Source organism: Chlorocebus sabaeus, chromosome 8 (assembly GCF_047675955.1).
Source record: "Chlorocebus sabaeus isolate Y175 chromosome 8, mChlSab1.0.hap1, whole genome shotgun sequence".
NCBI lineage: Eukaryota > Metazoa > Chordata > Mammalia > Primates > Cercopithecidae > Chlorocebus > Chlorocebus sabaeus.
Genome location: NC_132911.1, coordinates 2,515,852 through 2,530,340, shown reverse-complemented (window position 1 = coordinate 2,530,340; position 14,489 = coordinate 2,515,852). Strand labels below are relative to the sequence as shown.

The 14,489-nt window shown below is 56.0% G+C and overlaps 1 protein-coding gene across 6 annotated transcripts in view; it reads right to left on the bottom strand.

Annotated features, from left to right (window-relative positions):
- The window catches only part of ARHGEF10 (Rho guanine nucleotide exchange factor 10), a 137,502-nt gene that overhangs the window by 109,057 nt on the left and 13,956 nt on the right, over nt 1-14,489 (bottom strand). For 5 of the 6 annotated variants that reach the window (XM_073017913.1, XM_073017915.1, XM_007961584.3 and 2 more), the window contains exon 2: nt 12,511-12,594. In XM_073017913.1, the coding sequence (XP_072874014.1) occupies nt 12,511-12,547 (37 nt within the window). In that variant the 5' untranslated portion in view covers nt 12,548-12,594. Of the gene's footprint in view, nt 1-12,510; nt 12,595-12,721; nt 12,916-14,489 lie in introns of those variants that run through there. The other variant, XM_073017914.1, reaches the window with a different exon arrangement.

Sequence of the window (14,489 nt, the reverse complement as noted above, 5' to 3'; positions counted from 1 at the left end):
CTCAGAGCCTGGCCCAGATCTATCATCCACCAGTGCTCGGCCCAGATCTAATCATCCACCAGTGCTCAGCCCAGATCTAATCATCCACCAGCGCATGGCCCAGGTCTAACCACCTCTCAGAGCCCGGCCCAGATCTAACCATCCATCAGGGCCCGGCCCAGATCTAATCATCCACCAGCGCACGGCCCAGATCTAACCACCCCTCAGAGCCCGGCCCAGATCTAATCATCCACCAGTGCTCGGCCCAGATCTAACCACCCCTCAGAGCCCGGCCCAGATCTAATCATCCACCAGTGCTCGGCCCAGGTCTAACCACCCCTCAGAGCCTGGCCCAGATCTAATCATCCACCAGCGCACGGCCCAGATCTAACCACCCGCCAGTGCCCGGCCCAAATCTACACATCTAACCAGGCCTTTGGGTTTGGGGGACTACTCTTCCCCTGACCCTCTCCTCTGGCCTGCCCAGGACAGGCTACCCTCTGGCCACAGCTGCACTTTCCAGGAGAACCGCAGGCTCAGAACCTGCACTCAGGGGCCAGCCCTTGTGGGTCACCAGCAGCTTGACAGGATGGCCCTAATGCTGACCGACAGCAGCAGCCACTTGAGCCTCAGGATTCCGACTGTTTCTGTCACAGCAGGGCCACTGGGGCTGCCTCAGTGGCACTGACTTCTTACCAACCTATTTACACTTGTCAGTACGCAGGTAATTGGCTCAATTGAGGCACACATTTCTAAAACAAGTTATGAAATAGAAAACCTTAAGAAACATTATGTTTCCAATTATTATGACATAATATGACTATGCCCAATTTAGTTTATGCCTATATGCAAAAAAGGGTGAGGAAGTTACCTGACAAACCAATCTTTAAAATGCTGCTGCTGGAAACGGTGCTGCTCCCCAGTTCTCTCCAGGACGACGGAGAGGTTCTAGAGGGCCCTCAGGACAGAAACGGAGCTGCTCCCCGGTTCTCTCCAGGACGACGGAGAGGTTCTACAGGGCCCACAGGACAGCTCGAGTCACACATGGCCGTTGTACTTGGGGTGGCCAGTGTGACCAAGGGCCTCACTTGTTCCTGTTATTTAATTCTTATCAATCCTAAGTTTTGTAGACACCTGAGCCTAGTGGACCTCGCGGCCTGAGTCTCGAGCTATCAAGACAGCTAATGGCCTGTCTGAGCCTGAGAGCCGCCCCCATACCCACTGGGCCCCTCTGCTTGTGCCTGTCTTCATATGGTCCGAAGCAGAGATTCATTTCTGCGGGTTACTATGATTTTTTTTTTTGAGACAGAGTCATGCTCTGTTGCCTGCGGAGTGCGGTGTTGTGATCACAGCTCACTGCAGCCTTGACCTCCTGGGCTCAAGCAATCCTCCCACCTCAGCCTCCTGAGCAGCTGGGACTACAGGCATGAGCCACCACACCCAGCTAAAGTTTTATATTTTTAGTAGAGACGAGGTAGCACTGTGTTGCCCAGGCTGGTCTCAAACTCCTGAACTCAAGGGATCCTCCTGCCTCGGCTCCCAAAGTGCTGGGATTACAGGAATGAGCCAACGTGCCCAATCCAGTTTGGTTACTTTTAAGAGATACAACTTTTTAGAGAAGTTTTAGGTTCCCGGGAAAATTGAGAGGAAGGTCCAGAGAGTTCTCATATACTCCCTGCCCCCACAGAGAGCCTCCCCCAGCACTATCCCCCATCCCCCGCCAGAGTGGAACACTTGTTACAACTGAGGACCCAGCACTGAGGTACTGTCCCTAACTAAAGCCCACGGTGTGCGTGACGGCTCGCTCTGGGTGCTGTGCCTTCTATGGGTTTGGATAAGCGTGTAAAGACATCCACGTACCATTATCAAGGAATTTCGTGGCCCTAAAACTCGCCTGTTATCCACCTATCATCCTTCCCTCCCGCAAACCCCTGGCAACCACTGATCTTGTTACTGTCTCTACAGTTCTGTTTTCTAGAATGTCATGTGGTTGGAATCGCACTGTGTGCACGCAGCCTTTTCAGGTTGGCTTCTCTCGCTCAGTAAGATGCATCTAAGGCTCCTCCATGTCTTCTCACGGCTTGGCAGCTCATTTCTTCCGTGCACTGACTGTTCCATTGTCTGAGTGCGCCCGGTTTACCTATCCATTCGCCTCCTAAAGGACATCACGGCTGCTTCTGGGTTCTGGTGATTACGAATAAAGCTGCTGTGGACACCTATGTGTGCAGGTATTGAGTGGACATTAAGTTTTCAACTCATCTGGATAAATATGCCGGGGCATGGCCGCGGACCACATGGGAAGAGTTGCTCAGCTTTGAAGAAGCCACCAAACTGCCTTCCCACAGGGCCGCCCCACGCCCTCCTCAGCATCTCTGGTCTGTGCCCACGCAGCCACCCCACGCCCTCCTCAGCATTTCCCGTCTGTGTCCACGCGGCCGCCCCACGGCCTCCTCAGCATTTCCCGTCCGTGTCCACGCAGCCGCCCCACGGCCTCCTCAGCATTTCCCATCTGTGTCCACGCGGCCGTCCCACGGTCTCCTCAGCATTTCCCGTCTGTGCCCACGCAACCGCCCCACAGTCTCCTCAGCATTTCCCGTCTGTGTCCACATAACTGCCCCACAGTCTCCTCAGCATTTCCCGTCTGTGTCCACGCAGCCACCCAACGGCCTTCTCAGCATTTCCCGTCTGTGCCCACATAACCGCCCCACAGTCTCCTCAGCATTTCCCGTCTGTGCCCACATAACCGCCCCACAGTCTCCTCAGCATTTCCCGTCCGTGTCCACGCAACCGCCCCACGGCCTCCTCAGCATTTCCCGTCCGTGCCCACGCAACCGCCCCACGGCCTCCTCAGCATTTCCCGTCCGTGCCCACGCAACCGCCCCACGTCCTCCTCAGCATTTCCCGTCCGTGCCCACGCGGCCGCCCCACGTCCTCCTCAGCATTTCCCGTCTGTGCCCGCGCGGCCGCCCCACGGCCTCCTCAGCATTTCCCGTCTGTGCCCACGCAACCGCCCCACGGCCTCCTCAGCATTTCCCGTCTGTGCCCACGCAACCGCCCCACGGCCTCCTCAGCATTTCCCATCTGTGCCCACGCGGCTGCCCCACGCCCTCCTCAGCATTTCCCGTCTGTGTCCACGCGGCCGCCCCACGCACTCCTCAGCATTTCCCGTCTGTGTCCACGCGGCTGCCCCACGGCCTCCTCAGCATTTCCCGTCTGTGTCCACCCAACCGCCCCACGGCCTCCTCAGCATTTCCCGTCTGTGTCCACGTGGCTGCCCCACACTCTCCTCAGCATCTCTGGTCTGTGCCCACGCAGCCACCCAACGGCCTCCTCAGCATTTCCCGTCTGTGTCCACGCAGCCACCCAACGGCCTCCTCAGCATTTCCCGTCTGTGCCCACGCAACCGCCCCACGGCCTCCTCAGCATTTCCCATCTGTGTCCACGCGGCCGCCCCACGGTCTCCTCAGCATTTCCCGTCTGTGTCCACGCAGCTGCCCTACAGTCTCCTCAGCATTTCCCGTCTGTGCCCACATAACCGCCCCACAGTCTCCTCAGCATTTCCCGTCCGTGTCCACGCAACCGCCCCACGGCCTCCTCAGCATTTCCCGTCCGTGCCCACGCAACCGCCCCACGGCCTCCTCAGCATTTCCCGTCCGTGCCCACGCAACCGCCCCACGTCCTCCTCAGCATTTCCCGTCCGTGCCCACGCGGCCGCCCCACGTCCTCCTCAGCATTTCCCGTCTGTGCCCGCGCGGCCGCCCCACGGCCTCCTCAGCATTTCCCGTCTGTGCCCACGCAACCGCCCCACGGCCTCCTCAGCATTTCCCGTCTGTGCCCACGCAACCGCCCCACGGCCTCCTCAGCATTTCCCATCTGTGCCCACGCGGCTGCCCCACGCCCTCCTCAGCATTTCCCGTCTGTGTCCACGCGGCCGCCCCACGCACTCCTCAGCATTTCCCGTCTGTGTCCACGCGGCCGCCCCACGCACTCCTCAGCATTTCCCGTCTGTGTCCACGCGGCTGCCCCACGGCCTCCTCAGCATTTCCCGTCTGTGTCCACCCAACCGCCCCACGGCCTCCTCAGCATTTCCCGTCTGTGTCCACGTGGCTGCCCCACACTCTCCTCAGCATCTCTGGTCTGTGCCCACGCAGCCACCCAACGGCCTCCTCAGCATTTCCCGTCTGTGCCCACGCAACCGCCCCACGGCCTCCTCAGCATTTCCCATCTGTGTCCACGCGGCCGCCCCACGGTCTCCTCAGCATTTCCCGTCTGTGTCCACGCAGCTGCCCTACAGTCTCCTCAGCATTTCCCGTCTGTGCCCACATAACCGCCCCACAGTCTCCTCAGCATTTCCCGTCCGTGTCCACGCAACCGCCCCACGGCCTCCTCAGCATTTCCCGTCCGTGCCCACGCAACCGCCCCACGGCCTCCTCAGCATTTCCCGTCCGTGCCCACGCAACCGCCCCACGTCCTCCTCAGCATTTCCTGTCCGTGCCCACGCGGCCGCCCCACGTCCTCCTCAGCATTTCCCGTCTGTGCCCGCGCGGCCGCCCCACGGCCTCCTCAGCATTTCCCGTCTGTGCCCACGCAACCGCCCCACGGCCTCCTCAGCATTTCCCGTCTGTGCCCACGCAACCGCCCCACGGCCTCCTCAGCATTTCCCGTCTGTGCCCACGCAACCGCCCCACGGCCTCCTCAGCATTTCCCATCTGTGCCCACGCGGCTGCCCCATGCCCTCCTCAGCATTTCCCGTCTGTGTCCACGCGGCCGCCCCACGCACTCCTCAGCATTTCCCGTCTGTGTCCACGCGGCTGCCCCACGGCCTCCTCAGCATTTCCCGTCTGTGTCCACCCAACCGCCCCACGGCCTCCTCAGCATTTCCCGTCTGTGTCCACGTGGCTGCCCCACACTCTCCTCAGCATCTCTGGTCTGTGCCCACGCAGCCACCCAACGGCCTCCTCAGCATTTCCCGTCTGTGCCCACGCAACCGCCCCACGGCCTCCTCAGCATTTCCCATCTGTGTCCACGCGGCCGCCCCACGGTCTCCTCAGCATTTCCCGTCTGTGTCCACGCAGCTGCCCTACAGTCTCCTCAGCATTTCCCGTCTGTGCCCACATAACCGCCCCACAGTCTCCTCAGCATTTCCCGTCCGTGTCCACGCAACCGCCCCACGGCCTCCTCAGCATTTCCCGTCCGTGCCCACGCAACCGCCCCACGGCCTCCTCAGCATTTCCCGTCCGTGCCCACGCAACCGCCCCACGTCCTCCTCAGCATTTCCCGTCCGTGTCCACGCAACTGCCCCACGGCCTCCTCAGCATTTCCCGTCTGTGCCCACGCGGCCGCCCCACGTCCTCCTCAGCATTTCCCGTCTGTGCCCGCGCGGCCGCCCCACGGCCTCCTCAGCATTTCCCGTCTGTGCCCATGCAACCGCCCCACGCCCTCCTCAGCATTTCCCATCTGTGCCCACGCGGCTGCCCCACGCCCTCCTCAGCATTTCCCGTCTGTGCCCACGCGGCCGCCCCACGTCCTCCTCAGCATTTCCCGTCTGTGCCCGCGCGGCCGCCCCACGGCCTCCTCAGCATTTCCCGTCTGTGCCCACGCAACCGCCCCACGGCCTCCTCAGCATTTCCCATCTGTGCCCACGCGGCTGCCCCACGCCCTCCTCAGCATTTCCCGTCTGTGTCCACGCGGCCGCCCCACGCACTCCTCAGCATTTCCCGTCTGTGTCCACGCGGCTGCCCCACGGCCTCCTCAGCATTTCCCGTCTGTGTCCACGCGGCCACCCCCATGGTCTCCTCAGCATTTCCTGTCTGTGCTCTGGATTTTGGCTCTTCTAATTCGAAGTTAGTTTTAAGTGATCTTTTCTTAATGAGCAAAAGGGTACGAATAAAGCATCTAAGTTTAGTTTAAAACATAGTCACCATCTGTCTGGGGTGGGGAGTGGCCTCTAGGGGTGACTAGCACTGGCTGTGTGATGGCCCTACACACTTGTGAATACACTAAAGGCCATTGAGCTTTACAATTTGAATAGGTAAATGGTACTAAGATATGAATTATATCTTAATAAAGCTATAAACCAAAAAAACTTAATCTCTCATTTTAAATGAACTATGCATATAAAAACAAGAGCAGCCTAGGTTTGTCAGGGGAAAAACTGCTAATGTTTGAAACTTATCCATGCAGACACTATCACTTACATTAATGGCATTTAAAAGTTTGCTTCAAGGGGAAAAAAAGAAGACTACTTCTAAAATACTGGAAAAATATTCACCAAAATTTTAATAGTACCAATCTCCCACAGGTGAAATATTTTCTTTTTCATGACTTGTCTATATTTTAGTTTTTATTCTACAATTAACATGCATTATAATTTTTTTAATTACCCAATTTAGATTATAAACTATAAATCATTTGTAATACCCGAAATGTAGCTTCACTCAATATCCACTGAATTAACAACAAACAGAAACCACGATACGCCCGTCACGGCACGGCACGTCTCCCGTTCTGCTGTGTTATTCTGAAGCCCCTGGACAAGTCTACACAAGAAATGCTAAGTACAGAGTCGTGGATGAGAGAACGGCTTCTGGAGTCAGAGAGCTGGGTTCAAACTTCACTTACTGGCCACGAGACCCCATCCCTCGTCTATAGAAAGGAATCACAGAATGGAAAGAATCCCTCCCTGGGGCACGTTGCAATGAGTAGGAAAGGCTGTGTGGTGCATACAAAGCCATTTAACCTGAGGACTAAGACAGAGGACCCAGTGTACCTCTTCACAAAGACACTGAAGAGAAGACGACAAATACAATACGCATAATGCAAAAGATGATGCATGGAACACTTCAATGTTCTGTTTTCTTTAGGGAAATATTTATTCTACAAGCTACCAAGACCTGGTAGCTCTGGCCCCAGCACCCTGAGTAGGAGAGAGCTGGCAGCCAGCCCTGGAGAAGCAGGCCACTCATTCCCGGGCTGCCTTCCCTCGTGGGCAGACAGCGCTCTGACTGTTCCAAGTCCATAAAGAACTTTTAAAGACATGCAATGATGAACACACTGAGAACAAGATTAAAGTCATACTCATTTTTTAAGTTAAGAGATAAAAGCTAAGCATTGTTTTTCCTGGGGCTTTAAAGAGCATATTTGATTCTAATATGAAGGTTTAATTCAGGATACGATTTTCTCTTATTTCGAATGAAGGCTGCTTATTTTTTAACTCTATTGTTTAAAGAAAAGTCCTTTAAAAACCACCAGGCTGCAAACAGCTTCGTCCACAAGAGGCTATTCATAACCATTTCTTGGCTCTGGGTGTTACTGTGGTTTGTAGCTGCTTGTGCCGAAGGAGGCCTCCCCAGAAACAGTCCATCCCCAGCAACAGTCCATCCCTCAGAAACAATCCATCCCTCAGAAACAGTCCATCCCCAGAAAGAGTCCATCCACCAGAAACAGTCCATCCCCAGAAACAGTCCATCCCCCGAAACAGTCCATCCCCTAGAAACAATCCATCCCCAGAAACAGTCCATCCCCAGAAAGAGTCCATCCACCAGAAACAGTCCATCCCCAGAAACAGTCCATCCCCCGAAACAGTCCATCCCCTAAAACAGTCCATCCCCAGAAACAGTCCATCCCCTAGAAACAGTCCATCCCCTAGAAACAGTCCATCCCCAGAAACAGTCCATCCCCAGAGACAGTCTACTCCCCAGAGACAGTCCATCCCCCAGAAACAGTCCATCCCCCAGACAGTCCACCCCCCAGAAACAGTCCATCCCCTAGAAACAGTCCATCCCCAGAAACAGCCCATCCCCCAGAAACAGTCCATCCCCAGAAAGAGTCCATCCCCAGAAACAGTCCATCCCCAGAAACAGTCCATCCCCCAGAAACAGTCCATCCCTCAGAAACAGTCCACCCCCCAGAAACAGTCCATCCCCAGAAACAGTCCATCCCCCAGAAACAGTCCATCCCTCAGAAACAGTCCATCCCCCAGAAAAAGTCCACCCCCCAGAAACAGTCCACCCCCCAGAAACAGTCCATCCCCAGAAACAGTCCATCCCCCACAAACAGTCCATCCCCAGAAACAGTCCATCCCCCAGAAACAGTCCATCCCCTAGAAACAATGCTGCCCCCAGAGACGATGCCAGTGTGGGTGCTGGCATCTGTCTGAGCTCATTACGGAAGTTACCAGGTATTTGGTAAATGATTTTTTGTGAACCAACATTAACATGCCAATTGTACTGATTTCTTTTGCCTGAACATAATTTGCATTGGAATTTTGCTACTAATTAGAGAAAGGCTTTAGCTGTCAGTGTGACTGTTTTGCATTCTGAGAAATCCCAGATCATCTTCTGAATAGATTTGCTTAGTGCTTACCAGCTAGGTCTAAGTACTTTAGAGATGCTAACTTGTCAAATCCTCCCCAAACTTATGAGAGGGGTTCTGTTTGTTCCAGGAATGATGGAAATTGAAGGTTGCTTAGGTCACCAGATCACACACCTCAGAGTCAACATTTGAATCCCAGCAGCTGGGCAGTAGAGCTTGAAATCTTTCCTGGTGCACAAGCTGCCTCACAAACACCACTTCACCTTGTGATGACTTGACTTCCTGCCAAGGGCATTTCTAGAGAAGGCACAGGGACCTGGTAAAGGTGAGGAATGGGCATGGACTAAGGAATGATTCCACTGGAACACACAACAGCACCCCTGCCAGGAGGCCCCGAGGGCAGCCACTGATAAGGACACTTATGAAGCCTGGAAAATGCTCACAAATAAAAATGTTAAAGCCGGTATAAAAACGTACACTCAAAATGTTAAAAATCAGGGCACGTGTGGTGGCTCCCGCCTGTAAAACCATCACTTTGGGAGACCAAGGTGGGCAGATCACTTGAGGTCAGGAGTTCGAGACCAGCCTGGCCAACATGGTGAAACACTGTCTCTACTAAAAATACAAAAATTACCTGGGCATGGTGATGGGTGTCTATAATCCCAGCTACTTAGGAGGCTGAGGCAGGAGAATCCTTGAACCCAGGAAGCAGAGGTTGCAGTGAGCCAAGCTCACACTGCTTCACTCCAGCCTGGGCAAGAGAGCCAGACTCTGTCTCAAAAAAAAGTTAAAAATTTATATTCAATGACTACGATTATGTAGAAAAGAAACATGGGGGAAAAAACCGGAGAAGTGATGATCTAAGGTACCAGCACCAACTATGTCCGAGCACAGGGAAGAACTGAGGTCGCAGTAATCTCCTGCCGCATCCTGATCTTCAGGGGCACTTTTCAGTGCACAGCTTACTTAATAATGGGGGAAATTATAATTAAAGTACCACAGAACCCTCAGAAAAGACACCAGGCCATTATCCCTATTTCTATTTGTCATAAAAGTTATTGGCTAGAAACTCACCTAAGTTTCCGAGCCACAGCACTGTCATTAAACGGTGGCTTTCTGAATCAAAGTCCAAGATCACGTGGCCTGTCAGCAAGGACAGGGGCCTCGCTCCCCGCCCGACGGGGCCCTCGCTCCCCGCCCGACGGGGGCCTCCCTCCCCGCCCGACGGGGGCCTCGCTCCCCACTGCACAGGGGCCTCGCTCCCCACCCGACAGAGGGCTAGGGCGGCTCCTCAGCACCTCCAAGGCTCCTGGGCTCCTGCCAGGGTCTCCCGAGGACACCCTCCTGAGTGAAATGTTAACAGTGGCAAACTGTGGAGATTTCCACGTTCCTGCAGCCTGGAGTTAGCGACAAGCCCTGAGGCTGGATCCAGCGGGCCTTGGCCCAAGGGCAGGCTGGCCAGTCCGGCTGCACCCAGAGGGCATGGGCCTGTCATACTCTCCCCTGGGTCGAAATCTGGGCAGAGGGAGGGGCTGTGCAGCCCCAGGAGAGGTGCGACCTGCTGCAGGGAGCAACACCAGCTGCTGGTAACCCTGGGCACCCCGAGTCCTGCCTCCATCAGAGGCCATGTCTCTAATTAGGACAACTACCAAGGTGGAGGGCTATGGGGCCAGGGACCTTTCAGAGAGTCAGTCTGGTTGTGAACACTGTGGGTGGGTGGGCATTTCGTCCAATCCAGGCGGTGGCACCGCTGGGCAGAGCTCCTCAGGGTGCCAGGCACTAGCTAGGACTGATGACGACGTCAGCAAATGCTGGAGACACATTTAATGACAAAACGGGGTTTCCGCCTTCTTTGAAACAGTGGGCAAAACAGGGGTGAAGGCAGCATCCATCTGCCGTGGGACTCTGAACGGGCCCTACGTCCTCCACATTCCTGGACACTTACCTGCAGGGACAACTTCCCGGCTTTTCTTTTATTTTTAACTTTCCCCAACAACCGTACCTGCCTCCTGGGCATGTCAAAGCACCGTATTAATAGTTTCCCGTCTTTGCATGTGGGAAGGAGGGGAGGTAACAGAAAAGCACACAAGATCTGGTGCCCACGCCTTCAAACAGAAAACTATTCAAGACAACCACTCATTTCCATGAAATGCCAAAAAGAAAGCAGGGAGGTGGGAGGGGCCCTTGCAGGCATGGTCACCCAAAGAGGGCCCACGGAGGATGAGGCCACAGGATGATACCCACTGCCCTGCTTTGCCGGGGCCTCATCTCATTTGATAGGAATGAAAAACAATAAAATATTTTGCTCTCTGCCTCATTTTCCACTTTTATTTTTCAGACAGGGTCTCACTCCCACCACCCAGGCTGGAGTTCAGTGGCACAATCTCGGCTCACTGCAGCCTCAACTTCCCGTGCTCAAGTGAACCTGCCACCTCAGCCTCATGAGTAGCTGGGACTACAGGCATGCACCATTATGCACAACTAATTATTATTATCTTATTCTTTTTGCAGAGATGGGGTCTCACTATGTTGCCCAAGCTGGTCTCAAACTCCTGGGCTCAAGTGATTCACCCACTTTAGTCTCCCAAAGTGCTGACATAACAGGTGTGAGCTACGGTGCCTGGCCTCATTTTCAATTAAAACGACCTAGTCTGGCAGAGCCTGAATGCCAGCAATCCACAAGTGAGTGAAGCTGGGGTGACAATGAGCACCATGGCAAGGAGACCAGCCGACGTCACCCCCAGAAGAGAAGCAGCCGGGCCGTGGCCTCGGGTTCCCGGTACCAGGTCTCATACCCCGTGGTCTTTCGGCTCTGGAGAACTCCAAGAGCTGGACTTCCAAGCCTGGTTCCCCAGCGCAGACCCCCAGCAGCAGGAGTGGGGGTCCCTTCTGGCCCCTGCAGTGTCACAGGCTGTTTATGGGGTGGCCACTGTTCACCCCTGGATTCTTTCACCTCTGTCATCTGCCAGGCCTGGTGACCCCTGGATTCTCGCGTCTCTGTCATCCACCAGGCCCCGGTGACCCCTGGATTCTCCTGTCTCTGTCATCTACCAGGCCCTGGTGACTGACTTGCTTATGAACAGCCTGACTTCCAGGCTGCCTCTTTTCTGATCCAGCTACAACCTCTGAGGGCCCAGAGTGTCCATGTAGTTGGGAGGGCACAGACAACCAAATCCTGGCATCTCCCAAGACCCACACCCGTGGTGCCAAGGGGCCTGGAGCCCACATAGTTAATTCCCCGACCTCCACAGCTTCATTGACCCCCGGATCTGCAACGGACACCAGGCCCATGTGCACCATGTGGTCGGGCAGGCCCCGGGAGAACAGAGGCCAGGTTTCCAGGCCCTGCAGACGACCTGCCATAGAAACATCGGTCAGTGTCCACCTTCTCCACTGGCTGGAGCACGAGCCGGCAACCCTGGCATAGTCTTTTTGGCCATAATTTAACTCGGGTGAGGGGACAATGAAGAGAAATCTTACACCCGCAGCCCTCCCTTATGGAGCCTACGGGTAGAGAGGTCGTGCTTGTCCCTGAGCGGCCGCGTAGAGGAGGGAAGCAGAAAAGGAAACTGGGCGAGCCCTCGCCACGGCCAAGCTGTGCTCTAAGCCTGAGCAGGGCCTTTAACGCTGGAAGGCTCCGTCCCGTAACCGCCCTCCTGGGCCTTTAACACTGGAAGGCTCCATCCCGTAACCACCCTCCTGGGCCTTTAACACTGGGAGGCTCCATCCCGTAACCGCCCTCCTGGGCCTTTAACACTGGAAGGCTCCATCCCGTAACCACCCTCCTGGGCCTTTAACACTGGGAGGCTCCATCCCGTAACCACCCACCTGGGCCTTTAACGATGGAAGGCTCCATCCCGTAACCACCCTCCTGGGCCTTTAACACTGGAAGGCTCCATCCCGTAACCGCCCTCCCGCTCCATGTCTGACTGCGTCGGCCTGAGGGGAACCTGAAGGGAGTTTCAGATGCTGATGGCAGGTCCCCTCAAGCAACACAGCAGCACCTGTGAGGAACGCGACAGGCTCATCCAGGATGCCCCCATCAAAAGGCAGGGGCGGGGGCGTCCGGGTCATGTCGGAACCTTCTCTTTCTCCCGAGAAGCTCTCACTCCACCCATATCCCAGTGACCAGCAATTCAGTGGTTCCAAAAGTACCCTGTCCTTGATGAGAGCGGCAGCGCGCCCTGACCCACAGGCCCACCTGCCAAGTGCTGTTACCTGCAGGAGCGGGACGCGGGGGCTCTCGCTGGTCCATGCTGCAGCTGCAGACGCCTCTCTTGGCTCTGTTACAGGAAGGAGTTCCTGCAAGAAGGAGAGACACTGCTTGTCACCGTTCAGGTGGATAAACACTCAATAGATACAGGGCTGTCGACAGAGAACCCCACACAAAGGAAGAACTGTCATTATGATCCATGATTAGAAGACTCACCACCTATTCGTTGTGAATACTTGTAAATCTCCCTTGAAACAACATTCGAGAGCAAAACAAAAGAGACTTCTCAGGGCTGGAGTGACTTCACCTTGAACTGTAGCCAGAAGTTTATTTTGTAACTTGGATTCGCTGGCCAGGCCCTTCCCAACCTGACACTGGCTTCAACTCCTTGCTGAATTTCCCACCGTATTCTAAAGGGAGGAATCAACATGTAAACCAGACGTGTTACTTCCAGACTCAGCTGGGATCAGGTGCGGCGCTGGCCGCCCGCTCCACTCCTTCGGGTAAACACGTGGCTAACCTCTCGGGGCAAGGCTGGGTCCCAGCCTGCCTGCTGTTGTGATTCTTGTCTACGCTTCGTGTTTCCCTCCCTGCTTTGAGGACGTGAGTTTGAGTGTGAGCTGGATGCCAGCCGAGTCCCGGGAAGGCCAGTTCCTGGTGACTCATGTTAAGACCACAACACACAGGCCTGGCTCCCGCCAGAAACATCCAGGGGAAATAAGCTGTCCTCGGGGAACTCTCTGGCTGCCTCGGCTCCAGCACCAGGGACCAGGTTCCAGCACCAGGAACCAGGCACCAGCCCCAGGCCCCGGCTGCATCAGGAAAAGCACACGCGGCCACAGGGGCCATGGTCCCTGAGTGTCACGCACAGGCCAGCTCCTCCGAGGCCAGGCGGGCCCACACCCAGGGTGGTCACTGGCCTCGTGCTCTTCAATGAGGGGACTGCGAAGGGATGGCAGGGTGCCAAGAGCTCCAGGCTCTGCCTGCCGCACTCCCAGAGCACTACCAGGCCAGCGAATTCTCTTACCCTAGTGCACGGAGCTGGCCGCTGGCTCTGGCACTCTCAGAAGCAGACAGACACTGCTTTCCAATGAGGCTGGCAGTGGGATCCTGCCCCCAACCTCAGACGTGGCACCTCCTGCATTCCCAGCCCAGTGCCCGCCCTTCTACCCTCCTGCATTCCCAGCCCTGAACCTGCTCTCCCTCCATCCCCCAGACTCGCTCAGGTGCCATAAGGCCACACGCCACCACCCCCGCCCCATCCCCGGCGCCCGGCCTCATGGTTCAGCGCCTTGCAGCCTCAGTTCCTTGGTTTCAGGTCATTTCACCAACAACGTGCACAAGTAGCTCAACATGCACTGCTGAGAAAAGAGCAGAATTTCTGTCTGAGGGGCGGGAGCCCTTTCACATCATCAGGCCCCGAGAATGTGCAGACGAGTCGCAGCCACAGTCGCAGCCACACCCTGCTCCCCGCTCTGTGCTCCCGGGGAACCCTGTGCTCACTCAACGCAGCCTGCGGTGGCCCCCAGTGGCTGGGAAGAGCCTGGTGATGCCGCGCTGGACCCTACCACATGCCCTGCAGCTTGAGAATGCACAGTCATCGCTAACCAATAAACCGATGGTTTCCATCACCTCATGAGAATTCCTGGCAGACGGCTTTCTGTCAGCCTCCCTGACCCCCTTTCTGCTTTCCAAAATCCCCTGGAGACGCTGCTCATCAGTGTGCGTTCAGGGCAGCCTGGATCCAGGCTCCTGGGCTGCAGGCCTCACACGCGGCCAAATAACCCTCTACATAGAGTACTTTCACCCTAGCTTTTTCCTTTTAGGTCCACCTCGCCAGCACAACTCCGAGACGTGGGGACTATTATTATTTTTCAACGGAGAAACCACCAGTTGGGAGACTTGAGACACTCACCCAAGGCTACAGCTGAGGGCGGGTGGCTGATGCGAGCACCCCGAGCCCGGCCTGGGCCCCGACGGAGGG